Source organism: Myodes glareolus, chromosome 23, assembly GCF_982192425.1.
Source record: "Myodes glareolus chromosome 23, mMyoGla1.1, whole genome shotgun sequence".
Lineage (NCBI taxonomy): Eukaryota > Metazoa > Chordata > Mammalia > Rodentia > Cricetidae > Myodes > Myodes glareolus.
Genome location: NC_142048.1, coordinates 46,986,271 through 47,011,938, shown reverse-complemented (window position 1 = coordinate 47,011,938; position 25,668 = coordinate 46,986,271). Strand labels below are relative to the sequence as shown.

Below are 25,668 nucleotides of genomic sequence, written 5' to 3'. Positions count from 1 at the left end.
CTAATTAATTAATTTAGCCAGACCTTGTCTCAAAAATAAATAAAATGTGGTCAGTGGAAGAGCACTTGCCTATCTTTGTGTTTTGTTTTGTTTTCTCGAGACAGGCTTTGGAGCCTATCCTGGAACTAGCTCTTGTAGACCAAACTGGCCTCAAACTCACAGAGATCCGCCTGCCTCTCTCTGCCTCCCAAGTGCTGGGATTAAAGGCGTGCGCCACCATCGCCCGGCTCAGCACTTGCCTACCTTGAATGAGACCCAAGGTTCAACCCCCAGCACTGAAAACGTGAAAAAAAAAAAACCAACAAAAATCTCGCTTGCGTGCAGGATGCCTAGGTTTTAGAGAAGCGTGCTGGGCTGCCGGCTCCGTGCTGTTATTCTGTGCCTACAGCTGACAGGTTATGAGTTCAGAAACCTGCTGAAAGGACAAACTTCCTGCTAAAGACGATGACTGCGATAACAAAAGGATTATCCATTTGCTTGGTGTCGCCAGCATACTGATTTTTAAACACATTAGCCGATGCGGCGGCCTCATCGATAACATTGGTACTTTCCATTTAGCGAGGCCATTTTGGCTATCGGGTTTCACTCCTGGTTTAGTATCACATCTGCGACTGAAAAACCTCAATTCCTCCCCTCAGACGGCCTCAGAGTGCTGCCATTTAAAGCTTTGCTTGGTCATCACGCTGTGTTCAGATCCCCCCCTCCCCCATCGGCCTGCACATCCCGCTAGCAGATGCTGTGGCTGGCCTCCCGGGCTCCTCTACTCTGCCTTAGGGGACTGGCCATGGGTCTCTAGAAGCCATTCTGACTACATTTGCAGAGCTATGGTCCTTGCTAGTCAGCACAGGCATACACGGTCCCGGCTCTTCCAGGACAACTCTAAGGTTCACCCAGAGTTCCCAGGAGGCCAGGCTAAGCTTTCCCTTCTGACTTCCATCTGAGCACACAGCAGTATGTGGCCTTCCTCCTTTCCCATCCAGGCTTCCCCCTCATCCCTAGGTCCTGAGAAAGCATTTCCTTAAAATGAAGAACTCACCTCCAAATCTTTGTCTGGGCACCTGACTACTCATCCTAAGGGCTTCTTCTGAAGACCCTACCCTCAAGCACCCCTCTAGCTCGGTGTCCTCCCATGCCCTCCTGGGCCTCCATGATGACTGTTGTCTCCTCCCCTTCCTCTTCAGCTCTGATTGGCTCAAAATGGCACAACCATTAAATGAGACTTTGTACATAAAAACATGTCAAAACCCACAAACGCTCCGCAAGTCTGAATGACGTATAGTAATAACCATTCTAACATGGCCCAGCACCATCGGGTGTGATGGTATATGCTCACAATCCTCAAACTCAGGACATGGAAACAAGAGGGTTGTCAGTTCAAGTCCAGCCTCGGCTACATAGTATGAGGTACTGTCAAAACAAACAAACTCTTCAGAAAATTAAAAGATGATAATCTAGTGCCACTTCCCCCATGAAGAGATGGTTCACAACTCTCTCTACCCCATTCTATGTGGTCCCCGACCTCTCTACCTGCAGAGGGGGGCAAGTCTATGATGCCCCATCTGTCTTGCTCACCATGGTGCCTCAGCACCTAGGTAGGCATCTAACACACTGGGTAAGTTTAGCAAACACGTGTTGGGTAAAGCCACTAAGCTTCAGAACAGAAAGGACTTGCTTAAGACACCAACAAGCTAAGCAGAGGAGCCAAGGTTACAGCCCTGACCTCTTGTCAGGCAGCCCTGAGAACTTTTCACATGAAGTTCCGCCTTCTAACGAGTGCTCTGTCTTCCTGGACAGACAGCAGAAATGGAAAACTAAGGCTCCTTCCCTCCAACCAAAACCCTGGCCAGCATCCAGGTACTGGATTGCTGCAACCAGCAATGAACGGTGGGATGCCTTGTCCTGAGGGCCAAGATCATTATAGCTGTGAGGTTTACACTTGCCATTTCTATTTCCTCAATTTGAAGCTCCCTAGAGGCAGAGAGATGTTGAATTCACCTTCCCCACCATCTACAGGAGCTAGGAAACTATCAGAAGGAGAGAGAGAGGGCACAGAAGTGAACGATATGATGGATCCAGCTTCACACACTCCCGCCCTCAGCTCTGTATTTCCAGTCTGGTCAACAGAAACGGATTTCAGTTCCAAGGGCTCAGGATTAGTCAGGAGCTTTAATGAGATACACAGGCCATCCATGGCGGCTGGTTTATAGTGAGCCCTTAGCAAACAGACTGAGAATAGTGGTAACAGCGGCAGAGAAAGGCTTATCAATACCAGCTACGTGCAGGTTCAAACAGGCAATGATCAGAGACAGCTGGAGTCCAAAAACTTGTTCATTAATGCTTGTTAAACATTATCATACCATATCATAATCCCCTTTCCTTCCAAAAAGAAAGATATCCAATTACCCAAACACAGCTGTCAAAGTAGCCCTTCACAAGAACAGGCCAATATTCTCAGGGAGCCCCAGGTTGTAGGTGGTACTAGATTCGGGTTCCGTCCCTACTTCCAGGAGAGCAACATTAACCCCTCACTTCCTCCGACAACCTCATTCACTGCCCCTCTTCCGGCTTCTATTCGTTCCTTTATGCAGGAAGTATACATTCATCCAACCCCACACACTGTAGATCACCTTGAGCACACAAGCTCTGCCCTCTGCCACCTCCCAGGCTGTGTCCTCCACTCTCTTTCTTAACAAGAAGCTTCATTTATAGGTTTTTCTTCCTCTCAAAGCCACCCAAGCTAACTGTCTTATTGTGAGCAGCAATGACAAGAGGGCTGGGAGTCAGATTGACAGGTTTATAGCCCCAGTTCTGCCGCTGTCTTTTTATTTAACCCTGAGCAGACTTCTGCTCCACACTACCTCCCTCGCCTTCGCAGCAACACTGTCTGCACCTATCCATTCCCACCAGAGTGACACAAAAACCCAGCAAAAGCAGGGCATGGTGGCACGTGGCTTTAATCCTAACACTCAGAAGGTAGAGGCAGGTGGATTTCTGTGAACTCAAGGCCAGCCTGGTCTGCAAAGTGAATTCCAGAACAGCCAGAGATACACAGAGAAACCCTGTCTCAAAAAAACAAAAACAAAGCATCCCAGTGAATTGTGCTTAGCATGGTGACAAATGGTTCATGAATGTCATTTCCTTTCACGCTTTACCAAAACACCATTCTCAGATCTGGAGAGGCTGCTTGGCCATGAATGTGACTGATAACTAACACAAGAACTGAAGAAGGAAAATGTTCTGAACTGACTGTCACAGCTAAGACCTGATGTGGGAAAATTGTCTGTATTCTGTCAATCATATTTTAATAAAAGGCTGATTGGCCAGGCAGGCAGTATAGGCGGGAAAGCCAGACAAGAAGTAGATGTGGAGCAAAGAGACTGGGAGTATTCTGGGAAGCAGGAAGCTCCCTCCCCAGTTCTGCCCAGACCACCGGAGAGGAAAGATGTAAGCTGCCCAGCTGAGAAAGGTACTGAGCCATATGGCTAACGTAGATAAGGATGATGGGGTAACATAAGTTATAAGAACTAATAAGTAGCCTGACCTAATGGGCCAATCAGCTTTATAACTTACAGAGTCCTCTGAGTGATTTTCTTTGGGGTCTTCCGGCTGTGGGGTACTGGGTGGGACAGAACCCCAACAAGCCAGCCTGCCTTGCTACAAAGACTCTCCCTGCTGATCTCTTCTTCTCCACAGGAAGATGTCGGTTCCCCAGGTTTGGGTCATAAGTTTACATTGGTAACCCAGATAGGAAGATTACAACCTGAGACACCCAGAGCAGAAAGGAAGGGAGGCTACCCTGAGATGGGTGGACACTAGTGCAGAGGTAGTCCCAAAGAGACAAGAAAGTAGTCTGGCAAAGCATTGCTGGTGAGCCCAGGTCCCAGGTCCATGAGGCAATCAACTCAGAGAGTGGGTTTCAATGTGGGGAATCCGAAAGGCTAGCAATATCCATGACCCAAGATGAGGACACCATGGTCATGGGTGACCTGTGGTTGACAGCAAGACTCTCTTATGGCCCAGGGTATGAGTGAAGAAGGTTCAGCTCTCAGCTGGGTACATGGTTCAGTGGGTTAAGCGCTGGCCACACAAGCCTGAGGAGCAAAGTTCGAATGCCCAGTACCATGGAAAGTCTGGGCACGCACAGTGGCTGCCTATGATCCAAGTACCCTGGAAGCAGAGCTCTAGAGGTTCTCCAAAAGAAGCAGACTAGTCAGTATAGCAAAATAAGTGAGCTCAGGATTCATGCAAGAGACTCTGCCTCAGTTTACCAGGTGGAGAGAAATCAAGGAAGACAGTGACATCGAACTCTGGCCTCCAAACTCATGTGTCACACACACGTGAACACACATATATACATGCACCACACACACACACACATCGAAGGAAGAAAAATAGGTTGGTTGACAGGTACAAGTCAGGGCCCGGCAGCAGCTGGGCAAGACTCCCGAAGAAACCGAGTCTTGTTCCAAGACAACGCAAACACAGAACAGTGGGAAGCAGGTCAATCGGGACAAAAATCCTCAGGAAAATGGCGAGCAAGCTGGAAGGTGGACCAAGACCAGAGGATGGTGGGAGGCAAGCCGATGACGCTGCAGCCTCTTGTCAAGGGGTCAAGTTCAGATGTTCAGCACTAAGAGAAAGTAAGCAATGCCTTATCAGGGGTGTGGGGTAAAACGCCTGGTTGCAGTTGTTTTGAGGGTTCATTTCTTCCTGGAGTCGGCAGTCCACAGCACATGACTCTGCGCATTTTCTGTATCTATTATGGTTTTTACTCAATTCTCAAATCCAAAACACAAACATCGAAGACCATTAGAAGGTTAGTATGTGGATAATGACCTTGAGATTCACATGACTCTTCCCACCTCATATCTTTTTTTAAAAAAAAAAAACCATTAGTTTTGTTCACATACAGGTCTATGTGTACACACACACACACACACACACACACACACACACACGTGTGTGTGTGTGTGTGCACGTGTGTACCAAACACATGGCAGTCAAAGCCCAACTTGCAAGGACTTGCTTCTCTCCTTCTACCATGTGGATCTTGGGGAGTTGGACTCAGAGGTCACAGGCTTAGCAACAAACACCTTTAACCAATGAGCCATCTTATCTACCCTCCACCTCCCATCTGAAAGCACACATCTAATCCCCAACTTTAACACGATCCTCTTCAGCCCTCGAACAGACCCAAACCCCACCCTCGACGTTCATATCCATCTATACACAGCCACGCCCTGTCTTCGCGCTGCCCAGGGACCATGCCTCACTTTCACCAAAGTGCTATGGACCAGTGGGAAGAAGGACTTGGCAGCACTCCATGGAGAAAGAAAAAGCTGCAGGTTTTCAATGATTGCTTCCAGTCACCCAGCCCCCACCCCTGCCAAGACAGAGCAATACAACTTAGGTGGCCAGGACAGGCATGGTGGTACCCATCTTTAATCCCACCGCTCAGAGGCAGAGGCAGGTGGATCTCCAAGTTTGAGGCCACAGTGAATTCCTGGCCAGAAAGGGCTACATGTTCATCCCTGTCTCAAAAACAAAACCTTGGTTCCCCAACTCTGTGCCTGGCCTCCACAGTATGTTAACCTGATCATTTCTTCTTGCCCAGAGTAGATTGCCATGTCCAGGACTCAAGTTTTCTCCTTGGCAGCATGAGAAAGACACCAGGTGACCTAGACGATCGCTATTGCCAACCCAAGACTCCATGACTTCCTGATGCAGGAGACCAAAGAAGCCTGGCATTGTCCGACTCAGGGAACCAGATCACATTCTCTGCTGGGGAGGAGCCCCAATCTGGAAGAGCAGGAGCAGCCACCAGGCCGCAGCCCTGAGAGGTGAGAGGAAGCGACTCACGTCTGGGCCCTGGGAGGCTCTGCCCGACTTGTGCCAAGCGTTAAATTCTTGTAGGTGAGAAAGGCACAGATCTAGGACTAAGAGACTCTGCCCTGCCCCCCAATCTGCTCCTCAGCTCTCCTCTTCCTCTCTATTCATTCTCCTACCTAATGCCCCCTACTCAGGATTAAATCAAGATTCCGGTTCATGCTAAGAGTGCACACACCACTGAGCAATATGGCCAGCTCTAGAGAGCATTCTCTTGGGGTGTGCATGTCGGTATGTGTTGAGTGGTCTCTCCCTCATCTCTCGCTCTGTTTAATCAGCTCCAGACACAAAGTCTTTGAAAGAAACCCACCCCCTCCCCCACCCTCAGCGCTCCTCCCCGATGCGGCAGAAGGTGAGGCAGCCCTCCTGACCCCTTCCCACCTGGCTTCTCACCTGGGGATTGTCCATGTACCAGAGGAGGCAGTTGGCCTGGGTGTCCAGGATAAAGTACCTCCGCAGGAACTTGCCACTGTTCTCATTGTCCTCGATATCCAGAAACCCACAGATTCGGTTCTGTCGATCCACATAAGGCATTCCTGGGCTCTGCTCACATTACCCTGCACAAGGCGAGAGAGATGCTGGTGAGAAGCGGGTTAAGGCGGGCTCTGAGGGCCTGCATGAGCCTCACCTGTCCTTGGTTTGACTCACCTCTGTGACACGCTGGGCCCCTTGCCGCCACCTTCCTTCCCTAGGCACCAAACGTCTATCCTACTGGGCCCTGGAATCGTCTACCAACTCTGAGCTGTCATTTTTGATGACTGTTAATGAAACCCATTAGAACCGACTCAGCACATTTTCCTGAGGCCCTACTGTGTGTGTGCAGGCATCCAGAGCCTCAATTTAGTCAGGATTCTTCCTGGGTCATCACTAATTACTTCCTAGTCATTCTGCACCTCAGCTTCCACATCTGTGAAGTGGGAATAATCATGAGTTAAGTTATAATTATATAATATATAAACATATATTATGGGATTATATAATAATCATGAGGTATTCAAGAAGCCCTTTCTGGCCATCAGTCATTACACAATGCCATTGTAATGGGATCCTGAAGCCTTTTGGCAAAGCCACGCCCCTTAGTCCTCCTTGCTGCTGATGCCCCTCTGCCACAGTGACTCAACCATGCCCCGTAAGGATTCACATGCCGAAGTCCTAACCTCCATATCTCAAAATATGACTGAGTTTGGAAACAGGGTTTTGGCTTTTTGTTTGTTTTCTGTTTTGAAACAGGGTCTCGCTCTGTATAGTCCAGGCTATCCCAGGCTACCCTCAAACGCATAATCCTGATGTCTCAGCCTGCTAAACTGCTGAAATTATAGGTGTGCACAACCACACCCAGCCACAGACAGGGTCTTTAAAGAAGTAGTTAGCACGTATTTAACACGTATTTAGCAAGTATTTAGCCCTGGCCCATTGATACCACTTCTTTGAAGATGACATTTGGAACCCAGTGGTCCCAGAAGTAAGACAACAGAAGACTTGAGAAGAAGACAGAAAGAGAAAGGCCTGAAGCATTCCTTGATCTTCCACTTCTGGCCTCCAGACAGGGAGAAAATAAATTTCCATTGTTTAAGCCCTCAGGCTGTGGTGCTTTACCATGACAACCTGAGCTGAGACTCCCACAGCTACCAAATGCCTACAGATTTGATTTTGCAGAGCAGCAGGACGTATTCCTGGGCTGTGTCCACATCACCCTGCATGGGAGGCGGAAGCGGGCTAGTGCGGAAGAGGGTGAAGCCAGTTGTATCTCAGGACCTGGGTCAGTCTCACCTGGCTTGAGTCACCTCAGTTCTGTGCCGGGAATAAACAGCAAGCCGTAAAAAATCAAGTCCCCAAACCTGAGCACCTTCCCTGAGTCCAGAGCAAGGCCTCTGGCAATGTGACAATAGCCACTTGTCCCGGCCACTTCATCTCTCCAGAATGCACTCTAAGAGCCTACAGGAAAGGGAGAGTCCCCAAGCTCCTCCCCCAGGAGAGAAACAGCCAAGGCACCTGGCCTGCATTCACACACTGGGAGGAAGTACTAAGGACAGAAGCCCTATAGGGCTACAAAGCACATATCGCCCTCAGATCCCCAAAGCCAGATAACATCCAACCACTGAGCCCTGACTACATCAACAAAGCAGGATTCACAATGGCCACCTCCGGAGGCCCTGCAGCCAAGCAAAAGTGTGGCATGGCTGATGAAGGGACCCTATGAGCCAACACTGACTCAGAGAATCTATTACCCTAGCTTTCCAAGCCCAGAGGGGACAAGTCCCATGAAGCAATGGGACACATTTCCAGGCCAGGCTTGCTCGATAAGGGATGGCTTGTGGGGTGATGTAGTCTCTCCCATTCCAGTGAGCCTGTGGTATCGAGAGGGTCCCCCCCCCCCCAAGAAACGAGTGCCACATACATTCACATGCACACGCGCAGACACCAGTGAGCCCCATGGCTCGGGCATGTGCTGGCGGGATTCCCGAACAAGGACAGAAGCTGTAGCCGCCTAGAGAGCTCACAGCTACTCTTAAGGAGTGCAGGGTCAGAGAATAAAACAGCCGGCAGAAACAGTCAAGATAGAACAACACAGCGAAGCTAAAAGGGAAGTAGAAGAGGAGGTGAGAAGAAGGAAAAAACGTAGGAAGGAGGGGTTCTGAAAAGGAAGCTAACTGTGTAGCAGAAGTGACGGTCACGGAGGGGTGGAGGAGGGGCACCCTGGGCAAAGCCGCATCACCTGCTTAGAGGTGTTACCCGGCTCCCAAAGTGGAGCAAGTTTTGAGTTCGGAGAAATGGAAAAAGCCAAGGGTTAGGCGATGCTTTGGGGACTTATCTCTAGCACACACTGGGTCATGGGCAGAAGGACAGAGGCAGTGAATGTCTGGGAAATAAATGGCTGTTCAAGGAGCAGAAAGACAGAGCCACTGTGCATGGAAAGGTGCAGAACTTTCAGGGGAGGAGGGGAGACACCAAACCACCTCCCCAACCCCCAACCCCCAGAAAATCTAGGCAAATTCCCTGGATGCCAACCCAGTACCGGAAGCAGAAATTCCAGAGGTCACAGGACTCTGGCTACTCCAGGGAAATCTCTCCCCACTTCCATCTGAAACAGGGTCTCCTTGGCTCACTTCATGTAGCCCAAGCTGGCCTCTAACTCATGGTGGTACTCCTGCCTCAGCCTCCCAAGTCCTCAGATGGCATGCCTGTGCCACCATGCCCAATGTAATGACAAAGAGAACACATCCGGCTGTCCAGGAGAACAAAGCTAACTGGCCTGGGGACAGCTGGGCAACCTAGTGTCCATGAACGCTGGCTTTCGAAGTTCCCCTTTCCAGCCTGCACGATTGGCCAGAGTGTGCTTCTTCCTCAAGACAGTGGCTGGGAGAAGGGCCTCTTTGTCCAGAACCTTCCTTCTGCTGAGGGGCTTCCCGGGTGCGCGTATGACAGTGTGGAACTGACATGCGCCAAAAGGAAAGATCTGAAGCAGAACTCCAACATCCAGACTGAACTGTGTGTATGCGTGTGTGTTTATATATGTGTATATGGGGGGGGGGGTCCTCAGAGGACCTAACACAGCTCAGTCACACAGCTCATCAAGTCTGTGGGAGGGAGGCAGCAGATCCGCAGGAGAACGAGCACAATATGGAAATGTTATGACTATGCAACTTGTTCATCAACACTGTTTTTAACGGTTCCAGAACATTAATGCATTGACTGCCGTATGACTTACTTAATCATAGCTCTATTACTAAACAACTAAGTCCAGGAGCCAGTTTTTTGATATTATAAATAATACCAAAACTTCCTATTTTGTGCATTTTTTCCTTTGACACGGAGAAGAGCAGCTGTTAAAGATGATAACATGGGAATGGAGAAATGGCTTATGGTTAAGAGCACTTCCGCTCTTGCCGAGGGCCTGGGTTCCGTTCCCAGCACAAATATGGCAGCTCGCAACTGTCTGGACACACTGCACACATACAGGTGAAGCATGTTTCAGTACACATAAAGTAAAACCAAACAAACTTTTAAGATATGTAGTTAGAACCTAGCTGTATGCTCTGTTGTCATCACTGTGACCTACTATAAAACTACTTTCTAAAAATATCTGTTGCAATGAATCATTAACTCACTTGCTTTTTCCCTAGACAAGGGCTGGAACTCACTATGAAAACCATACTGGTACCAAATTCACAGAGATCTCCCGGGCCTCTGCTGGGATCAAAGGCCTACAAGCCCATGTCTGGCCGTACTCTTACATCAAACTGTTCCTAGTTTGACACGTACAAGGATGACTGGTGAAGGGTGAGCGTTCAAATTTGTTTCTTAGTTCATGTATTTTAAACTTACACACACACACACACACACACACACACACTCACACACGTCTCAGCCTCCAGGGCATCAGGCTCCCCGAGCAGGAAGTTTCATGATGATCCAGATGTCCTGGGTAGAATTTAAGTTCTAAGCATTGCTATAAATGAAAATAAATTGCTTCCTTGGGATAAAACATGGTACACGCCTCTAATCTAAGGAGTTGGCAGGTGGAGGCAGGTCAGTCTCTATGAGTACAAGGCCAGCCTGGTCTATGTAGTTCCAGGCCAGCCAGGACTATATAGTGAGACCCTAAATTTACAAAAGGAAAAAAATTAAACTTAGAAAGAGTTAGTTGTCTGAAATTACCTAATAACCAGTAGCAGGGAGTGGGCTAACTAGCCGTTCAGCTGGCATCCTGACCAGGATTTACTAGGCAATGAGAAACACTTGTGATCGTCCAAGGCCGCCCACTTTCCCCATCTGTCCTGTAATGAGAGGCCCTCTGAGGCTCCTACCCCAAAATATATTTTCCACAACCACTGGATGCGCAAACCCAGAAATTGAACTTTAATAGACCTACACCCTAATGGAAACAGGGGAACAGAGCCTTTCAAGAGTAGACCACACACCGGGTGGGAGACAGAGGCACCACGAGGCTGAAACCTCTGCTCAAAACAGGTTTCATTTCCTTGGGCAGGTTGGGGTGGGGGTCCAAGGATCCGTAGACACCTGGGACAAGAGGATGACCGTCCTGAAAAGTAGTTTGGCAGTATGCCAACAAGACAGCTAAAAATGTTCCTGCCCTTTGACCAAATCATTCTAGTTTCAGGATGCCCTCCAAATTATTTATCATTTGAAGTAGAAAGATGAAAACTACAATCAAATATATAACAAAAACTTGAAAATGTCCCAAATAACTCAATGATCAAGTCATAATTCAATTCGGAGACACTCAAGTATATTAAATATTGTACAGTTGTTTAAAAAAACCACTGACTGTAAGTAATTTCTTCTGGGGTATGCTTGTGTGTGTATATGTGCCTGTGTGTGTGTGAGTGTGAGTGTGTGTGTGCTCTAAGTCAATATATAGTAGAGGGACTTTAGAAACCCATCATAGCGAGTTTTTCAAAGACATAAAATGTTGCATCAATTGTGTGGCCAATCTTATTCCTATATGCAGATATTTTAAAGACTAGGTTTATAGTCACCAAAATATTAACAGTTATTAACCACGATACAGGGGACTCTTTCCTTTCTGAAGTAAATATGTGCTAACTTTTTCACAGAGGAGAAAGTGAGATAATTCCCCGGGCACACCCACCAGCAGCAGTTGAGTTTCTCAGTCCACTGTAGCTGTTGTGCATAAACACAACCTCAACGAAATATTGTAATCTCTTGCATCCTTTTGGTGCTTCATCAACCCCAGTCTAATAAATCATCATCTTGATGGTTCAAAGACAGACACCTGCTGTAAGGGTACCCTTCCTCTATCCTTTGGGGGTTTCTTGCTTCCTGCTGCCAAAGACTCTTAGAGACTCATCTTCCGGTTACTCTTCCTCTTAAGAGGGTTCGGGTCCTTGGGTCTAACCAAACACTACAGCCTATGTCTTTGTTGCAATAGCTGATCCATAGGTGCCTGCTATTCTGAAGAAAGGAACTGGAAATCTTCATAAAAGCCCCTAGGGAAGTCAGGCATGGTGGCTCATGACTGCAATCCCAGCACTTGGGAGGCTAAAACAGGAGAATTGTCATGAGGTCCCTGCCAAACTGGGCTTGACTCAAAACAGCAACATCACCGAAAAGCCACCAGAAACACAATGACTTTTCCTGGGAGAGAGACCTGGGGAGACAGCTCAGACAGTAAAGTCCTTATGGAGCAAGCATGTTCAATCACCTAAACCTGAAATGCTGGGTGTAGAGGTGTGAACCTCTACTGCCAGCAACAGCAAAGAGGAGCAGGCAGATCAGATCCCCAGGCTCCTTGGACAGCCAACCTAACCTAATGAGTGAGTTCCAGATCCCAGTGAGAGACCCACTCTCCCAAAAGAAGGTGGAACTGCGAAGATCTCTCAGTAGGTAAAGCACTTTGCTGGGGAAACACGAGGACCTGGGGTCCCCAGCACCCATGTAGAACTTGTCCAGAGGTACACATCTGTAACTCAACTGTTACAGGGTTACAGATGTGCACTTCTGCACAAATTACAGATGTGCAGGGTTATACACATCTGTAACCCAACCACTGGGACTGAAGGCAGAGTCACTTACATACTAGGGACTCGCTGGCCAGGCAGTTTAACTGAAACAGTGAGCTCCGGGCTCCCGAACTCAAGAAAATATGGTGGAGAACAGGAGAGGAAGAAACCCATTGTGGACTTCTGGCCACCAGACAAATATGCAAATGAGTCATGGAAATGAATACATATTACAAATAACAAGACAAATAAATCCAAGACGGCCGGTTCCTGAGGAATGGCATTCATATTGACCTTTGGTCTGCTTGTGTGCGCACGCACGCGTGCACACACACACACACACACACAGGACTTGGGGAACAGTAGAGGGAATGCCTTAGTGGGCAACAGTGCTTCTCTCGCAAGCGAGTGGTGAGCACTTGAGCTCAATCACCACACAGAACTCTCCCCAGCCCTTTCCAAAGTTTTAACAGGAAAGAAAGGTTGGGCTTCTGGTGGCCTGCGGTTAGGAGAACCAGATAACACCCGGGTGTGGTGGTGCTCACTTGGAATCACAGCTCTGGTGAGTGGACACAGGCTCTCACTGGCCGGCTAGCCTAGTTTACTTAGCAAAGTTCTAAGGCAGTGAGAGACTCTGCCTCAAACACGAGATGGAGGGCACCTGAAGAATGTCGATGCCTGAGATTGTCCTCTAACCTCCATACATACACTCGCACACATGCATACACACACATTACAATAATAATAACACAATAAATATAATATTAATAAATAAATGGCTACCCCGGACAGAGTAGTGCGTGCCTATCATCCCAGTACTTGGAGGCAGAAGCTGGAAAACCAAGGTCATCCTCAGCTACATAGTAAGTTTGAGGGCAGCCTGGGCTACATGAGACCTTGCCTCAAAAAACCAAAAATATAATGAAATAAAAATCCAACCAGACATGATGTCACCTGTGGTCATATCTACTCTGGAGACCGAGGCCTGAAATTCAGGAGTAATTTAAGCCAAATAAGTAAATTTTAAAATAAAATAAAAAGGAGCCAGAGAGATTATTCAGTGGTTATGAAAACACACTGCTCGGCCAGGCAGTGGTGGCGCACGCCTTTAATCCCAGCACTCGGGAGACAGAGGTAGGCGGATCTCTGTGAGTTCGAGGCCAGCCTGGTCTACAAGAGCTAGTTCCAGGACAGGCTCCAAAGCAACAGAGAAACCCTGTCTCAAAAAACAAATAAAAATGAAAAGAAAAGAAAGAAAGAAAGAAAAAGAAAACAACAACAACGAAGAAGAAAACACGTTGCTCTTGCAGAGGATCTAGCTTCAACCATCCGTAATCCTCGTTCCAGTGAAATCCACAGGTACATACACGGTGCACATACATGCACATAAGCAAAATATTTATACACAGAAATAAGTCTAAAAATCTTTAATTAAATATTCGGCTGGATAAGTAAAAGAAAAGATGGACAGACAATTCAATATTTTAAATAAAAATCGACGGAGAGCTGGGGATGTTGCTCAGTTGGTAGAACGCTTGCCTAGCAGGAACCAGGCATGGCAGGTCATCCTTGTAATCCCAGCACTCAGGAAGTAGAGGCAGGAAGATCAGAAATTCATCCTGGACTATATCTTGACTTTGAGGCAAGCGTGGGCTACATGAGACATTGTCTCAAAAGAAACAAACTACAGAGCTATTAGATGATGCAAGCTGCTGCTGGTCAGAACTAAAGAAGTTTCCTAAAACACACACACACACACACACACACACACACACACACACACACACAAATAGAACTTCCCTACAACAGGGAGACAGATAACGCCTCTCTCAAACACCATAATGTAGCAAATAAAAAAAACAGGTGTGGGTTACCTCTCTTTGAGTTGTTGGTCAATGAGGTCCCATAGGCCCCTAAACACTACAAATCATTGCCAATGCTTTGTGCTGTCCTCCAGAACTTGATAGTTCAACCCTGTGGCTAATGATATCATGCGCTTGAGTCATAGAATGTGGAGAAATCAGGCTTGTACTGACCTGGAAGCTTCGTCCCTTACTGGCTAAATTTCATGGTGCCAAAAGATTCTGCTTATGCTAGAAGAAGGGAAAAGTGTTCAGCAATCTTACTTAGTTGTGAACCCTACGAGCTACAGCAATGTCTGGCCTGGCAAGATGTGCCCACTTGGGCAATGCTGGCACAACGGTTATGGGAGTAATTATCACTTTCTGGTTAGATTTAAAATCTGCTTCACAAGACAGAACTCAAGCCTGACACTGTTAACTTGACCAAAAGGCTCATGACCCGTTAGGTCCTAGGCCTTAGGGGAGAACCTAATATTATTCTGCTAAATGGACACAGTATTAAACTGCTCCCCTCCCAAGTTCTTGTTTTTATACCCATAGGTTAATGCATCTTAACTCTCATCAGATAAGAACCTAGAAGGCTCAGGGCTGGAAAGATGACTCAGTGGTTAAGAGCACTGACTGTTCTTCCAGAGGACCCAAGTTCAATTCCCAGCACCCACACGGCAGCTCACAACTGTCTGTAACTCCAGTTCCAGGGAGCTCAACACTATTACAAAGACATACATGGAGGCAAACCACCAATGAACATAAAATAAAAATAAATTTCTAAAAGGAAAAAGGACCTAGTTCAATTCTAAATGGGGTGTCTATATTTTACCCCCTCTCCCAAAGGCTCAGAGATTGTCGTGGCAGTGGGGGAATAAAGGACTGTCAGAGCCAGAGGTAATAGACATTTGCCTTGAAACATCTGTTGGGTATAGCTGTATCCACTATACACATGAACTCACAGTGGCCGGGACTGCAGGCCAAAGACCTGCATGAAATCAAGCCGGCTAGAATCCCAGCATTGACAGAGGAAGGTTTATGAAGTCCCATCCCTAGCTGAGCCGCCACAGATGACTAAGCCATGCTCCAGTACTTGACTCTACGCTCATGCGTGTGCAGGCAGCACTAAGTATTCAGTGGGGGGGGGGCACGGTTGTAATGAAGTTGGGGAACATGGAGAGGTACCGAAGAGAAGGGAATAGAGAATAGATTTGGTGAAAACATATTATAAATGAAATTCTCAACAACAACAAAAAGAAGTTGTAGTTTGGGTAAGAGTATAGCTAAGTTATAAAATACTTGCATATTTTACAACATACACATTGCCCCCCATTAAAAAAGGCAGAAAATGTTGGCATCTGCCTGTATCAGCTCTTTGATTCTTGGAGTAGTTAATGTGGTTTGCAACATGGGGGAATTCATTTGCTAGACTATTCTGGTATGTGTGGGAATAGATAAAATAGTAACAGAAATCATGCCTTAAACGGTATTGCCCACCTTACAAAATAAACCTACACAATAATATACTACAATCCCAGTTCAAAAACAGTTCGTTTGGAGCTAGAGAGATGGATCATCAGTTAAGAGGACTTGCTGCTCTGGCGGAAGTTGGGAGTTCGATTCCCAGCACCCACATTGGGTAGATCACAACCATCTGCAACTCCAGCTACACGGATCAACAGCCTCTCCTGCCCTCCTTGAGCAGGTACACACACACAGATGCATAAATACACACACATGCAAATTGAAAAGGATTTTAGTAAGAATTTTTTCTTTGTGAGAATTTTTTAAAGATTCATTTTTGTTAATATTTAGAGATTTTCTTTCACATTAGTCCACGTTGATAAGGCAGGAACTTTCTAGAATTATGACCTAGTAAGAGGCAAGATGGTGCTTCTTGATTTGACCTCCCTTGTTGCCCTCCAAGAGCAGAAGATGGGGGGACAGCCACAGCATCAGGGGGTGACACTGCTAACCTCGCCAGAGAAGAAAGTGCATAGGAAATGACCTCAGAGGTCTCAGTCGCAACCTGGGTGTGGAGGTAAGAGCAGTCTCTGCAACCGCAGAGTTCACGCCTGCTCCATGCAGGGTGACCACATATCTGCAAAGCCTCGACCACGCTAACTGCCCTGTGAAAAAACGAGAGCACACAGTACTACCAGAGCTCACCCCTGAGCCCGGCCAAAAAGCAGAGCCTGGGAAGGGGGGGAGGGGGAGCACGAGTTTCCAGAATCCGGCTTCAGTATCCTCGCCTTTGGAATTTGCTCCTGTGACCACTGCAAAACTACAGAGGATAGAGGAGGAATGACCCTGGAGAGAAGGGAATGTACCGAGTCCCGCGTCCCCAGAGGGTCCCCAGCGGAAGCCTGGGTGAGGAATGCAAACATCTTCAGGAATGGGGAGGTTCAAAAAGGGTGCCGCCCCCCTGACCCTGAGACAGCCCAAACTCCTCTAGATCCCAGGATTTGGGGGAGGAATCAAGAAGCAAATTTTAAAGAAAAAGCGTTTCGGAGGGAAGACAAAAGGAGGCAGAACCAGGGGGCTACTTTAAACCATCATGACCTCTCTTTTCTCGCCTGCTTGGGAGAAAATGCAGCCCGTGGGGCAGTAGGCAAGAAAGGAAGATACACCGGGTCACCTTCCCGGAAGGTCATAGAGCAGGCAGGCAGCCACGTCTGAGATATAAATAGCCCAGAGAAACTGAGCTCCACAGTGCTCAGGACCTGAAAGCCCCCAACTCCGGAGACACCAACAAACAGGCTGCCTGCGAGGGCTTCCCCCTGCAGCTTCTTAGGGACTGCAAAAGAGAAGGAAGCGTCATTCCGTTTCCTCTCTTGCCCTTCTGCAAAGTGTACACTGCGGCCTAGGTGTGTCTGTTTAAACCTTGTCTCTAGATTTAGGGAAGGAAGAAGGGCTGGGTGTGGCAAGGCGATAAGCAGGTGACAATGATCCATATGTGTATTTTTAAACTTTTGCAAAAAAAAAAAAAATAGAGCTGACTTCAGTTACCCATCCACAAGTCAAAGGAAATTTTAGAAGGATTTAGAGTCAAGAGAACCTGGGTCCAAACATGGACAAACCACTAACCTCTTCTAGACGGGTTTCCTCATTTGAAAATAGAGACAATCGTCCTGAAAATTAAATAATGCATTGGAAATTCTTAACCAGTAAATACCAGGCAAGTGCTGTTGTTTAATCCTGTGTGTCAAGTGGGTAAGCACGTTTCGAACTCGAGCGGTTCTGGGAGACAAAATTGGATCAAAGGTCTTCCAAATACAATCCTCCAAGGGACAGTGTCCTTCTTCCTTAGCTGCCCCTTCTTCCCAGCCCGTCCAATTCTCTCTGGGTAATGGTCTTGTGCTGGGCGGGGCTGGGGTGTCTCTCCCCCCTCACAGGCTGTCACCCTGTAATGTTTGTTCTGCTTCCTTCCTTTCCAAAGTCTAGCAGATTAGATTGCTGAGTGCCGTCCAGCTTACCAAGACAGACAAGAAAGCGAAAGTAGGGTGGAGAGAGGCTCACCAAGAGCAGCTCTGCGGCCAGCCCAAAATCCTAGCAACCAAGCCCTGAAAGAGGGCAGAATAAAGAAAGCCTTGTTGGTTTCTGAGACCCCAAAGCAACAGTGGTCTATGTCAAGTTAAATCTGAGCCATTCAAGCCTACCACAGGGGCATTGCCCAGCTGTGCACCTGCCTGACAGCACGACAGGAAATCAAAGAGGTGTCCCGCTCCTGCTGTTTTGTCTGTCCCGGGCACTTTCAGCACACACCTGGGAGGGAGGCAGTGATGCTCTCCCCGGGCTTGACTGAGCAGCTGACACTGGTCTTTCTCGCCCACCCCCTCTGGGGCTGGGAGGGGTGGGGTCGCAAGGCAAGCTCTCTGTCATTGAGGTACATCCTGCCGCCCCTTTCCCACAATTGCAGGCTCACTTCTCCAGTAGCTCCGTGTGTGTTCTGGATTGATTCTGTCCGCTCCCTCCCCCCGGAAAATACCAAGCTGAAGAGAACGTGTTTAGCTCACCATGATGACGTGAGGAAGATTGCAGGCCCTACTTCCTTACGCAGAAGAGAGAAGCAGCAAGCGCCAATGTAAGGGAAGAGAAGGGTTTGCAGTCACCCTTCACCAAACAGGAGGCCGTTTGGGCAAACTCGCAAGCTATGAGGTGGGTAAGGATCCATTGTCAGGCAGCTAAAACTCCACTAGGAGTATCACACTTTCTAAAAGAAGTTTGCAAACACAGCCAAAGGACTCTCAGTCGAAAGACAACAGCTAGAGGAAAGCCCTGTAACTCGTTTTTGACGTCCTATCGTTCCTCCATTTGCCCTCAGCGATAGCTTTCATTCATTTGCTCAACAAACGTTACTCTCGCTAGAACTCTGACTCAGGCAGCACCTAAGGGAAGCTAAGATCTGCCATGACGATAGCGCTGCACACAAACCGTCCTCTGGCCTCTCCAAACACCAGGGCCTCCAGTTTGGTAGTTTAGGGGCTCTGCACAGCCAGGGATCTCCACTGGTCTCCTGCCTGCTCCCTGAAAACGGGGTTGAGCTTCTTGCTCACCGCTCCTTACTTCGTTCTTAGTACCCAAACAAGTCAATAGATGCGACCGGATTGAAGATAAAACTTCTACCTCTTCCAGTGTCTCTTGCTTAGCTGTTGCTGAAAACTCTGTCCTTCCCCTCGGAGGGAGGTAGACAACAAAGAACAGGGGAGGGGGGACGATTTGGAACTTCAGCCCCAACTGCAAAGCAAAGTGCCCCCCAGGAGCCACTGCTGGTTCAGACGACCCCACCCCCACCCCCGCCACCTCCGCCCCGGTTCTCCTCTAGAGTTTATACTCCCCTGAAAAACTCTTGAGTCCTACCCAGGACAGGAGTTACAATGGGAAGATGCTCAAGAAAGAAGGAAGCTTTTAAGGTGAAAGGCACGACTGCCCGGGGCAGAAGCGAACAAGGTGCCCTGGGAATGCCCTGATACTTTTTTCTTCCCACACGACCTGTCCTCATCCCTCCTTTCTTTCTTTTTTCTTTTTTCTTTTTTTTTTAAATTTTAACAACATAGTCTCCGAGACTGAGCAGGACAGGCAAGCGAGGACGCTGTAGAGGACAGAAAAAGCAAGCTTCCCCTCGAAAGGGTTGCCTAACCTGGCACCGACCTGCGTTTTCCACCAAGTCACCTCCATTGCCAGGAATGCCAGAAGCCCGTGGCGGGACCAGACGAAAGGAGGAGTCTCCCCGGGGAGAACATTCTAGGCCCGCCAAATTAAAAATGAGTGAGAAGGAGAAGGAAGAGACTCTAGCACCCAACTCGTGCCAGAGGGACTTGCCTGGGATGTTCTCTGTGCTCCTCCCCAACCCGCTGCCTGGGCAGTTCTTGCGGGGCTACTACCCCGGCGCTAGAACCAGGGAGAAGTTTCGCCGCTGCAAACGTGAGAAAATGCAGCTCCGCAGGACACCGCCCCCACACGCCCCACCCCACAGCCCGACCCCTGGCGGTGGCGACCTTGGTCACCCCGAAGGACCCAGTGCTCGGAGGAGGGGCTGCCCTCGGGGTTTTCCTGGGAGCTAGGGAGGTCGCCAGCTTAGGGCCACCTCCGGTCGCCTTGCACCACCCGGACTGGCGCCACCAAGCCCGCAAACCCCACTCCTCTCGGCCAGTGCCCCGGCCCTTGCGCCTCTCCACACGACTCACCGCGCTGTGCGCAGCAAGGGTCGCATCGGGTCCCAGGGCTCTGCGCCTCGGGGCTGCGGCTCCCCGCCCGTCCTGCCGCTCTCTTCTTCCCCCACCCTCTGCTGTCTTCCACGCCGTCTCGAATCTTTTTTCCGGGTTAATTACGTTTCGCATTAAAGCAAAACCCAGCCCCGGATGTGAGTACAATGCTCCGCGGGCCTCTGGGGGAGGAGAGGGGTGCGGGGACCGCGCGCGGGGACGGCAGAGGGGGTGACGGGGAGGGGGGTGGTGTTTGTGGGCCCCGTCGCAGCAGGTGTCCGCGCTGTGGTGCAGGACCGGCACTTCCCGAACCTACTCCGCAGGGCGCAACCCGCCCAGCCGGCGGGGCTCCAGAGTGCGAGGGGGCGTTGGGTTTAGGGGTGGAGAGAGAAGCGCCTAGCCCTGAGATCTTCAGTGCGCCGGGGAATCCCAGCGGGCTACGGGTGCTCCGACCCGGCTTGCCCGACCTGCCATGGAGCTCAGAGGGAAACAGAAGCCTGGATCTGATAGGTTCGGCCTAGGGTGACAGATAGAACTCCTGCTCCCTCATCCTGCAGCCACACTGCAACCCATAGGTATCAATCCCATACCCGATGAGGAAACCGAGACTCCGAGATGTTAGGTAACATGCTCTGGGTCCCCAGTCAGTAGAGGGCAGGTCTGTCCGGTCTGACACAGGCCTTCCTCGTGGGGACATGGACATTTAAATATAAGTAAAGCCAGGCGGACAACATCCGAAACCTAAATATAGTGGATTCGCCCAGTCGGAAGGATGAGGCTTCTGGGGGGGGGGGTGCTGATGTCAGTCCCACGGATCCAAAGAGTCCTGGGAGGGAGCAGAGTGAAATTCGCCCCGGGAAGGTCTGCAGGACTAGGCCTGGATTCGTGGGTCGGGAGCAAAGGCCAGCCCACAGCAGAGCTGTGTAGAACAAGGCAGCCGGTACCAAAACCTGGGGGGCAAGGGCCAGAGCCAGGTGAGCCGGCAGGAAGGCGGGACAGCCCGCAGCACACGCCCCGAAAGCTCCAGTGATGAAACCGCAGGCGCTTCCTCTTCTATTTTGATTGCCAAAGCGAAAATAAGCCGCCCAGTTCGCTCAGGTGTGAAAAAAAGACGTTTGCTTTAGAACATTCTGCTCTGAATGAGGAAGGAAAAGACACAAGGTTGAGGGGGGAACCATTTCCCTTGAAATAAACATCAACGTCAATTTTGCGCATTCGTAGAGGTCTGGCGCCCTGCACATGGGCTTCAGGCAGCCTTACCCCCAAGCTGGGTAAATCCCAGCCGGCTCCCATCCCCTCGACAGCTTGTGATCTGTGACTCGCTCAGTGCCTCAGTTTCTACATCTGGGTTAGTGAGTCAATTCTTGCAAAGTGTTTCTTTCCAACACAAAGGTGCGTTGTGGTATGTGATATATATATATATATATATATATATATATATATATATATATATGTGTGTGTGTGTGTGTGTGTGTGTGTGTGTGTGTGTGTGTATGTATCTCAAGATGGTCATTTTTACCGTAAAAGGAGCATAACTCTTTAGGGGTTAGGGGTGAATTCGTACTAGAAGTCATCAGCTTGGGTCAGATTTGCTGAAGGAGTGTTTCCCGAAAAATCCCACAGAAACGATGGCTTAGCAGCAGCGCAGCACAAGCGTCAGATTTCATGGTATGGTTCCTATTAAAACCCATTAAACTGCTCCTGTGGGGCCTGCCTGACTCACCCAGTCACAGAACCACAAATATCTTCTGAGCCCTACTGTATTGACTGCCTGGGAGGAAAGAAGCCAAAGGCCTCAATTTCCTCCACAGACGAGGTGGGAGCCTGTACCCTTCAGAGATGATGCGAGGAATCTACCTTCAATATTTCGGAGAGCCAGAAGAGCCTCTATGACAGGCAGGGATTCTCACGGGCTGAGTTTTGAGTGAGCCTACGAAGCAGTTAGGTCAGCTTTACTCTCCGTGGGAGGGCAAGGGAACTGAAGCAGGGTCCTCACTGGCAGCCCCATTAGTGCCGCCTCCATCCCTGGCAGGGGTTAGATACTTTCTATGCCGAATCCAGTTCCATCATTCTGGGTTTCCCAGGCTTCTCAGATGGTCCCTTCTGCCTGCTCTAACAAGTACCAATGAACAAAACCAAACTTGCTAGAGTCCATCTCTGTGTCTGTCTCTCATAAAATACATATACGGGGAATTACCCCGTTGTAATCAATTTAAAGTGTACATGTGGTGACATTCACTGGCACACTTGTCACCACGGTACAGTTCCAGACACTTTTCATCATCTCTAAAGGTGACCGCGGCGCATCCTCTCCTCCCTTCTCCCAGCCTTGAGTAATCACTAATTTGCTTTCCATCAAGTCTACATCTATGGGACATTTTGCATGAGGGAAGTCACATGGCAGAGGCTTCTGTATGTAGCTTCTCACATGCTTGGCCTTTCTTTATAAACCCATTTTGAAATCTTTCATAGTCTGACCTGATGCGTTAACTTTGGCTCTCAGCAATAATCCACCAATGTGAGTCTTACCTATAGGGAAGGGGACATCAAAGACGATCTTTTACGTAAACTATTTTGGTACCCTCACTGGATCAGCACAACATAAAATTCCAAAATGTGTAAGGTTTTGCAGCTAGTTAGCGGTTTCAGCTGGCTCCAGAACACAGGGCTTGACTTCTGCTAGATCTTCCAACAGAGAAACTTGCCCTGAAAATGGGGATATCTAGTCAGGACCTAAGAATCAAAGTAGCCCCATGTCTAACACGGCTATTTCATCATGTGCCTTCTATTTTCAAAGCTGGTGAACTAGGGAAGCTAATGACATCAAGTGGGGAGCCAGTGTTACTTCTAGGGAGCTGTATTAGTCTTTTCCCTCAGAGGTCCCTATTTTTAAGGTTCTGAGCTGCAGCTGGGGCCACTTGATGAGACCAAAGTCAATTCACTTGGCCTTCTTCAAAATAGTTTGTTTTGCCCAGCGATAAATGCTCTCAGACCACATCGTGTACCTCCAAGATTCAGAGACCATCTTTCTAGGTAACTATTATTTTAACAGTGAAGTGCCAATAAAGTAATTGCACTGTACAATTCTAAGATTACTTAAATTGTTATTATTCTGCTCAGGTTTCGGGCCATTTAGTTTCCTTCCTACATATATTCTATTTTCTCCTTTTTAGGATACACTGTTAAATGCTTACACATATTTCCCAACTCAGGCGCTCAGCGCCAGGAACCATTGTTTTCCTCTTTGGGGTTGGAGAACTGGCTACTCCAATACAAAGATGAAGCCTGGGTACAGAGCCCAGCAGCTTGCCCTCCTTCCCCTGAGCTACATTGACATGTGATGGGCCTTATAAAGGGCCTTTGGACAGAAGCCAAGGCTCCTCCCCTCAGTTCTAGTTGTCATATTTCCATCTCATCTACAATGACATATTGCAAGGCATATCCTAAAGGAAGTGATGACATCAAAACTATGATGATTTGCATATGCAAATGTGTCAGTGCATATTCTCATTGCAGCGTTGCTCACCATGGGAAGAATTGGAAATCATTTAAGGGATAGGACAGGTCAACATTGGGACATGTGTACATTTTTTTCTCTCTTTCTTTTCTTTTTTTTTTTTTTTTTTGGTTTTTTGAGACAAGGTTTCTCTGTAGCTTTGGAACCTATCCTGGAACTCACTCTGTAGACCAGGCTGGTCTCAGACTCACAGAGATCCACCTGCCTCTGCCTCCTGAGTACTGGGATTAAAGGTGTGAGCCACCACCACCAGGTTAATTATTTTTATTCTATGTGTATGAGTACATTCTTATACTATGCCCTGAACAAGAAAGAATGCAGTTCGGTTGATGATGTGGGATTCCCCTCTGTATGCTGTGAATATGCTTTGTTACCGTTGGTTAATAAAGAAGCTGCTTTGGGCCTGTTGCAATGCAGACTATAGCAAGGTGAGAATTCCAAGCAGAGACAGAGAAAAAGAGAAGGTGGAGTCAGAGAGATGCCATGTAGCTGCTGAAGGAGACACTGGAAGCTTACTGATAAACCACGAGTCTCATGGTAAAATATATAATAATGGAAATGGGTTAATTTAAGATATAAGAGCTAGCTAACAATACACCAAAGTGATTGGCCAAGCAGTGTTTTAATTAATACAGCTTCTATGTTATTATTTTGGGTCTGAGCAGCCAGGAATGAATGAGCAGCCTATGCCTACAGGTTGAGAGCATGATTCGGTGGTACAGCACCTACTGAGAAAGCATCAGAAAGCCCCAGGGTTCAGCTCAGTGGAGCAAAGGAAGAGCTAGAGGGGGAGGGAAGGAGAAAAGGAAGGGAAAAGAACAAATCCTATTTTAAAACATTACAAAGCTGTATATGTAATACAAAATATAAATGTGAATGATTTATTCCAAATTTTTTAAATAATTTTTTATTTTATGTGCATTGGTATTTTGCCTGCATGCATGCCTGTGTGAGGGTGTCAGATCTTAGAGTTACAGACAGTTATTCACTGCCATGTGGTTGCTGGGAATTGAACCTGGGTCCTCTGGAAGAGTAGTTAGTACTCTTAACCACTGAACCTTCTCTCCAGCCCTTATTCTGAATTCTTAATCACAGTTCTCTTTGAGCAAGCAGAGGGGCTATAACTGCGGATTTCACTTCTAAGATATATATTCTGCAGTGTTTTTAGGGTTGTGTGCATTCACCCGTGTGTTGGCACACATGCATGTGTATGTGTGTGTATGTGTATGTGTGTGCACGTGCGTGGAAACCAGAGATCGCACATCTCTTGATCATTCTCTCCCTTTCATTTACTCAGGCACCACCGTGTCTCACTGAATCCTGAGTTTGCTGATTCAGCTAGTCTAAATAAAGAAGCTTGCCTGGAATCCCTCATCTCTGCTCCCGAGTGGTGGTTCATTATTAGGGCACAGTGCCTACCCAGCTCTTCTGTGAGTCCCGGAGATCCAAACTCCAGTCCTCATGCTTAGGCAGCAAACGCTTGCCTTCACTGAGCTCACTCTCTAGCCCATGCTTATTTTATTTTTTGCAGAAATGCATGTGTGTATCTAGTTATCAAAAGAACAACAGTTAAGTTTTAATAAAGGTTGGGGACTGGAGACGTGGCTCTGTGGTTAAGAGCACTGACTGACTATTTCCTGGGTTCGATTCTCAGCACTCACATGGCGGCTCACACATAACTGTCAGTTACCTCCAGTTCCAGGGGATCTGGCACCCTCACACAGACATCCAGGCAGGCAAAAACACTAATGTGCATACATTTTTACAAATAAATAAGTTTTAAAAGAATTTAAAAGTTCTATGAGATGGAAAATCACATTGCAGTCCTCAGAGGCACCCCCTTGAGCAGGGAGGAACTAATAGGATGGGGAAGGAGTTAGGGTAACAGACAGAGTCATACAGAGTAACAGACAGAGTCATACAGAGTAACAGACAGAGGCACACAGAGTAACAGACAGAGTCATACAGAGTAACAGACAGAGGCACACAGAGTAACAGAGTCACACAGAGTAACAGACAGAGGCATACAGAGTAACAGACAGAGGCATACAGAGTAACAGACAGAGGCACACAGAGTAACAGACAGAGGCATACAGAGTAACAGACAGAGGCACACAGAGTAACAGACAGAGGCATACAGAGTAACAGACAGAGGCACACAGAGTAACAGACAGAGGCATACAGAGTCACGGAGGGATTTGAAGGAGATGAAGAGCCAGGTATGG

At 48.1% G+C, this 25,668-nt stretch overlaps 1 protein-coding gene and 1 long non-coding RNA gene across 5 annotated transcripts in view; one reads left to right on the top strand and one right to left on the bottom strand.

Moving 5' to 3' along the window:
- Positions 1 to 20,047, bottom strand: part of Plekha2 (pleckstrin homology domain containing A2) — a 62,076-nt gene extending 42,029 nt beyond the window's left edge. For 2 of the 4 annotated variants that reach the window (XM_048456397.3, XM_085680741.2), the window contains exons 1-2: positions 19,909 to 20,047; positions 6,280 to 6,443 (exon numbers count right to left, since the gene is read on the bottom strand). In XM_048456397.3, the coding sequence (XP_048312354.1) occupies positions 6,280 to 6,420 (141 nt within the window). In that variant the 5' untranslated portion in view covers positions 6,421 to 6,443; positions 19,909 to 20,047. Of the gene's footprint in view, positions 1 to 6,279; positions 6,444 to 19,372; positions 19,513 to 19,543; positions 19,679 to 19,908 lie in introns of those variants that run through there. The other 2 variants (XM_048456398.3, XM_048456399.3) reach the window with 2 other exon arrangements.
- On the top strand, positions 18,039 to 25,108 carry LOC125414435 (uncharacterized). Its single transcript, XR_007236265.3, has 3 exons — positions 18,039 to 18,379; positions 19,279 to 20,084; positions 24,741 to 25,108. It is a non-coding gene; the product is annotated as an uncharacterized LOC125414435 (long non-coding RNA).
- The last annotated feature ends 560 nt before the right edge of the window (positions 25,109 to 25,668 follow it).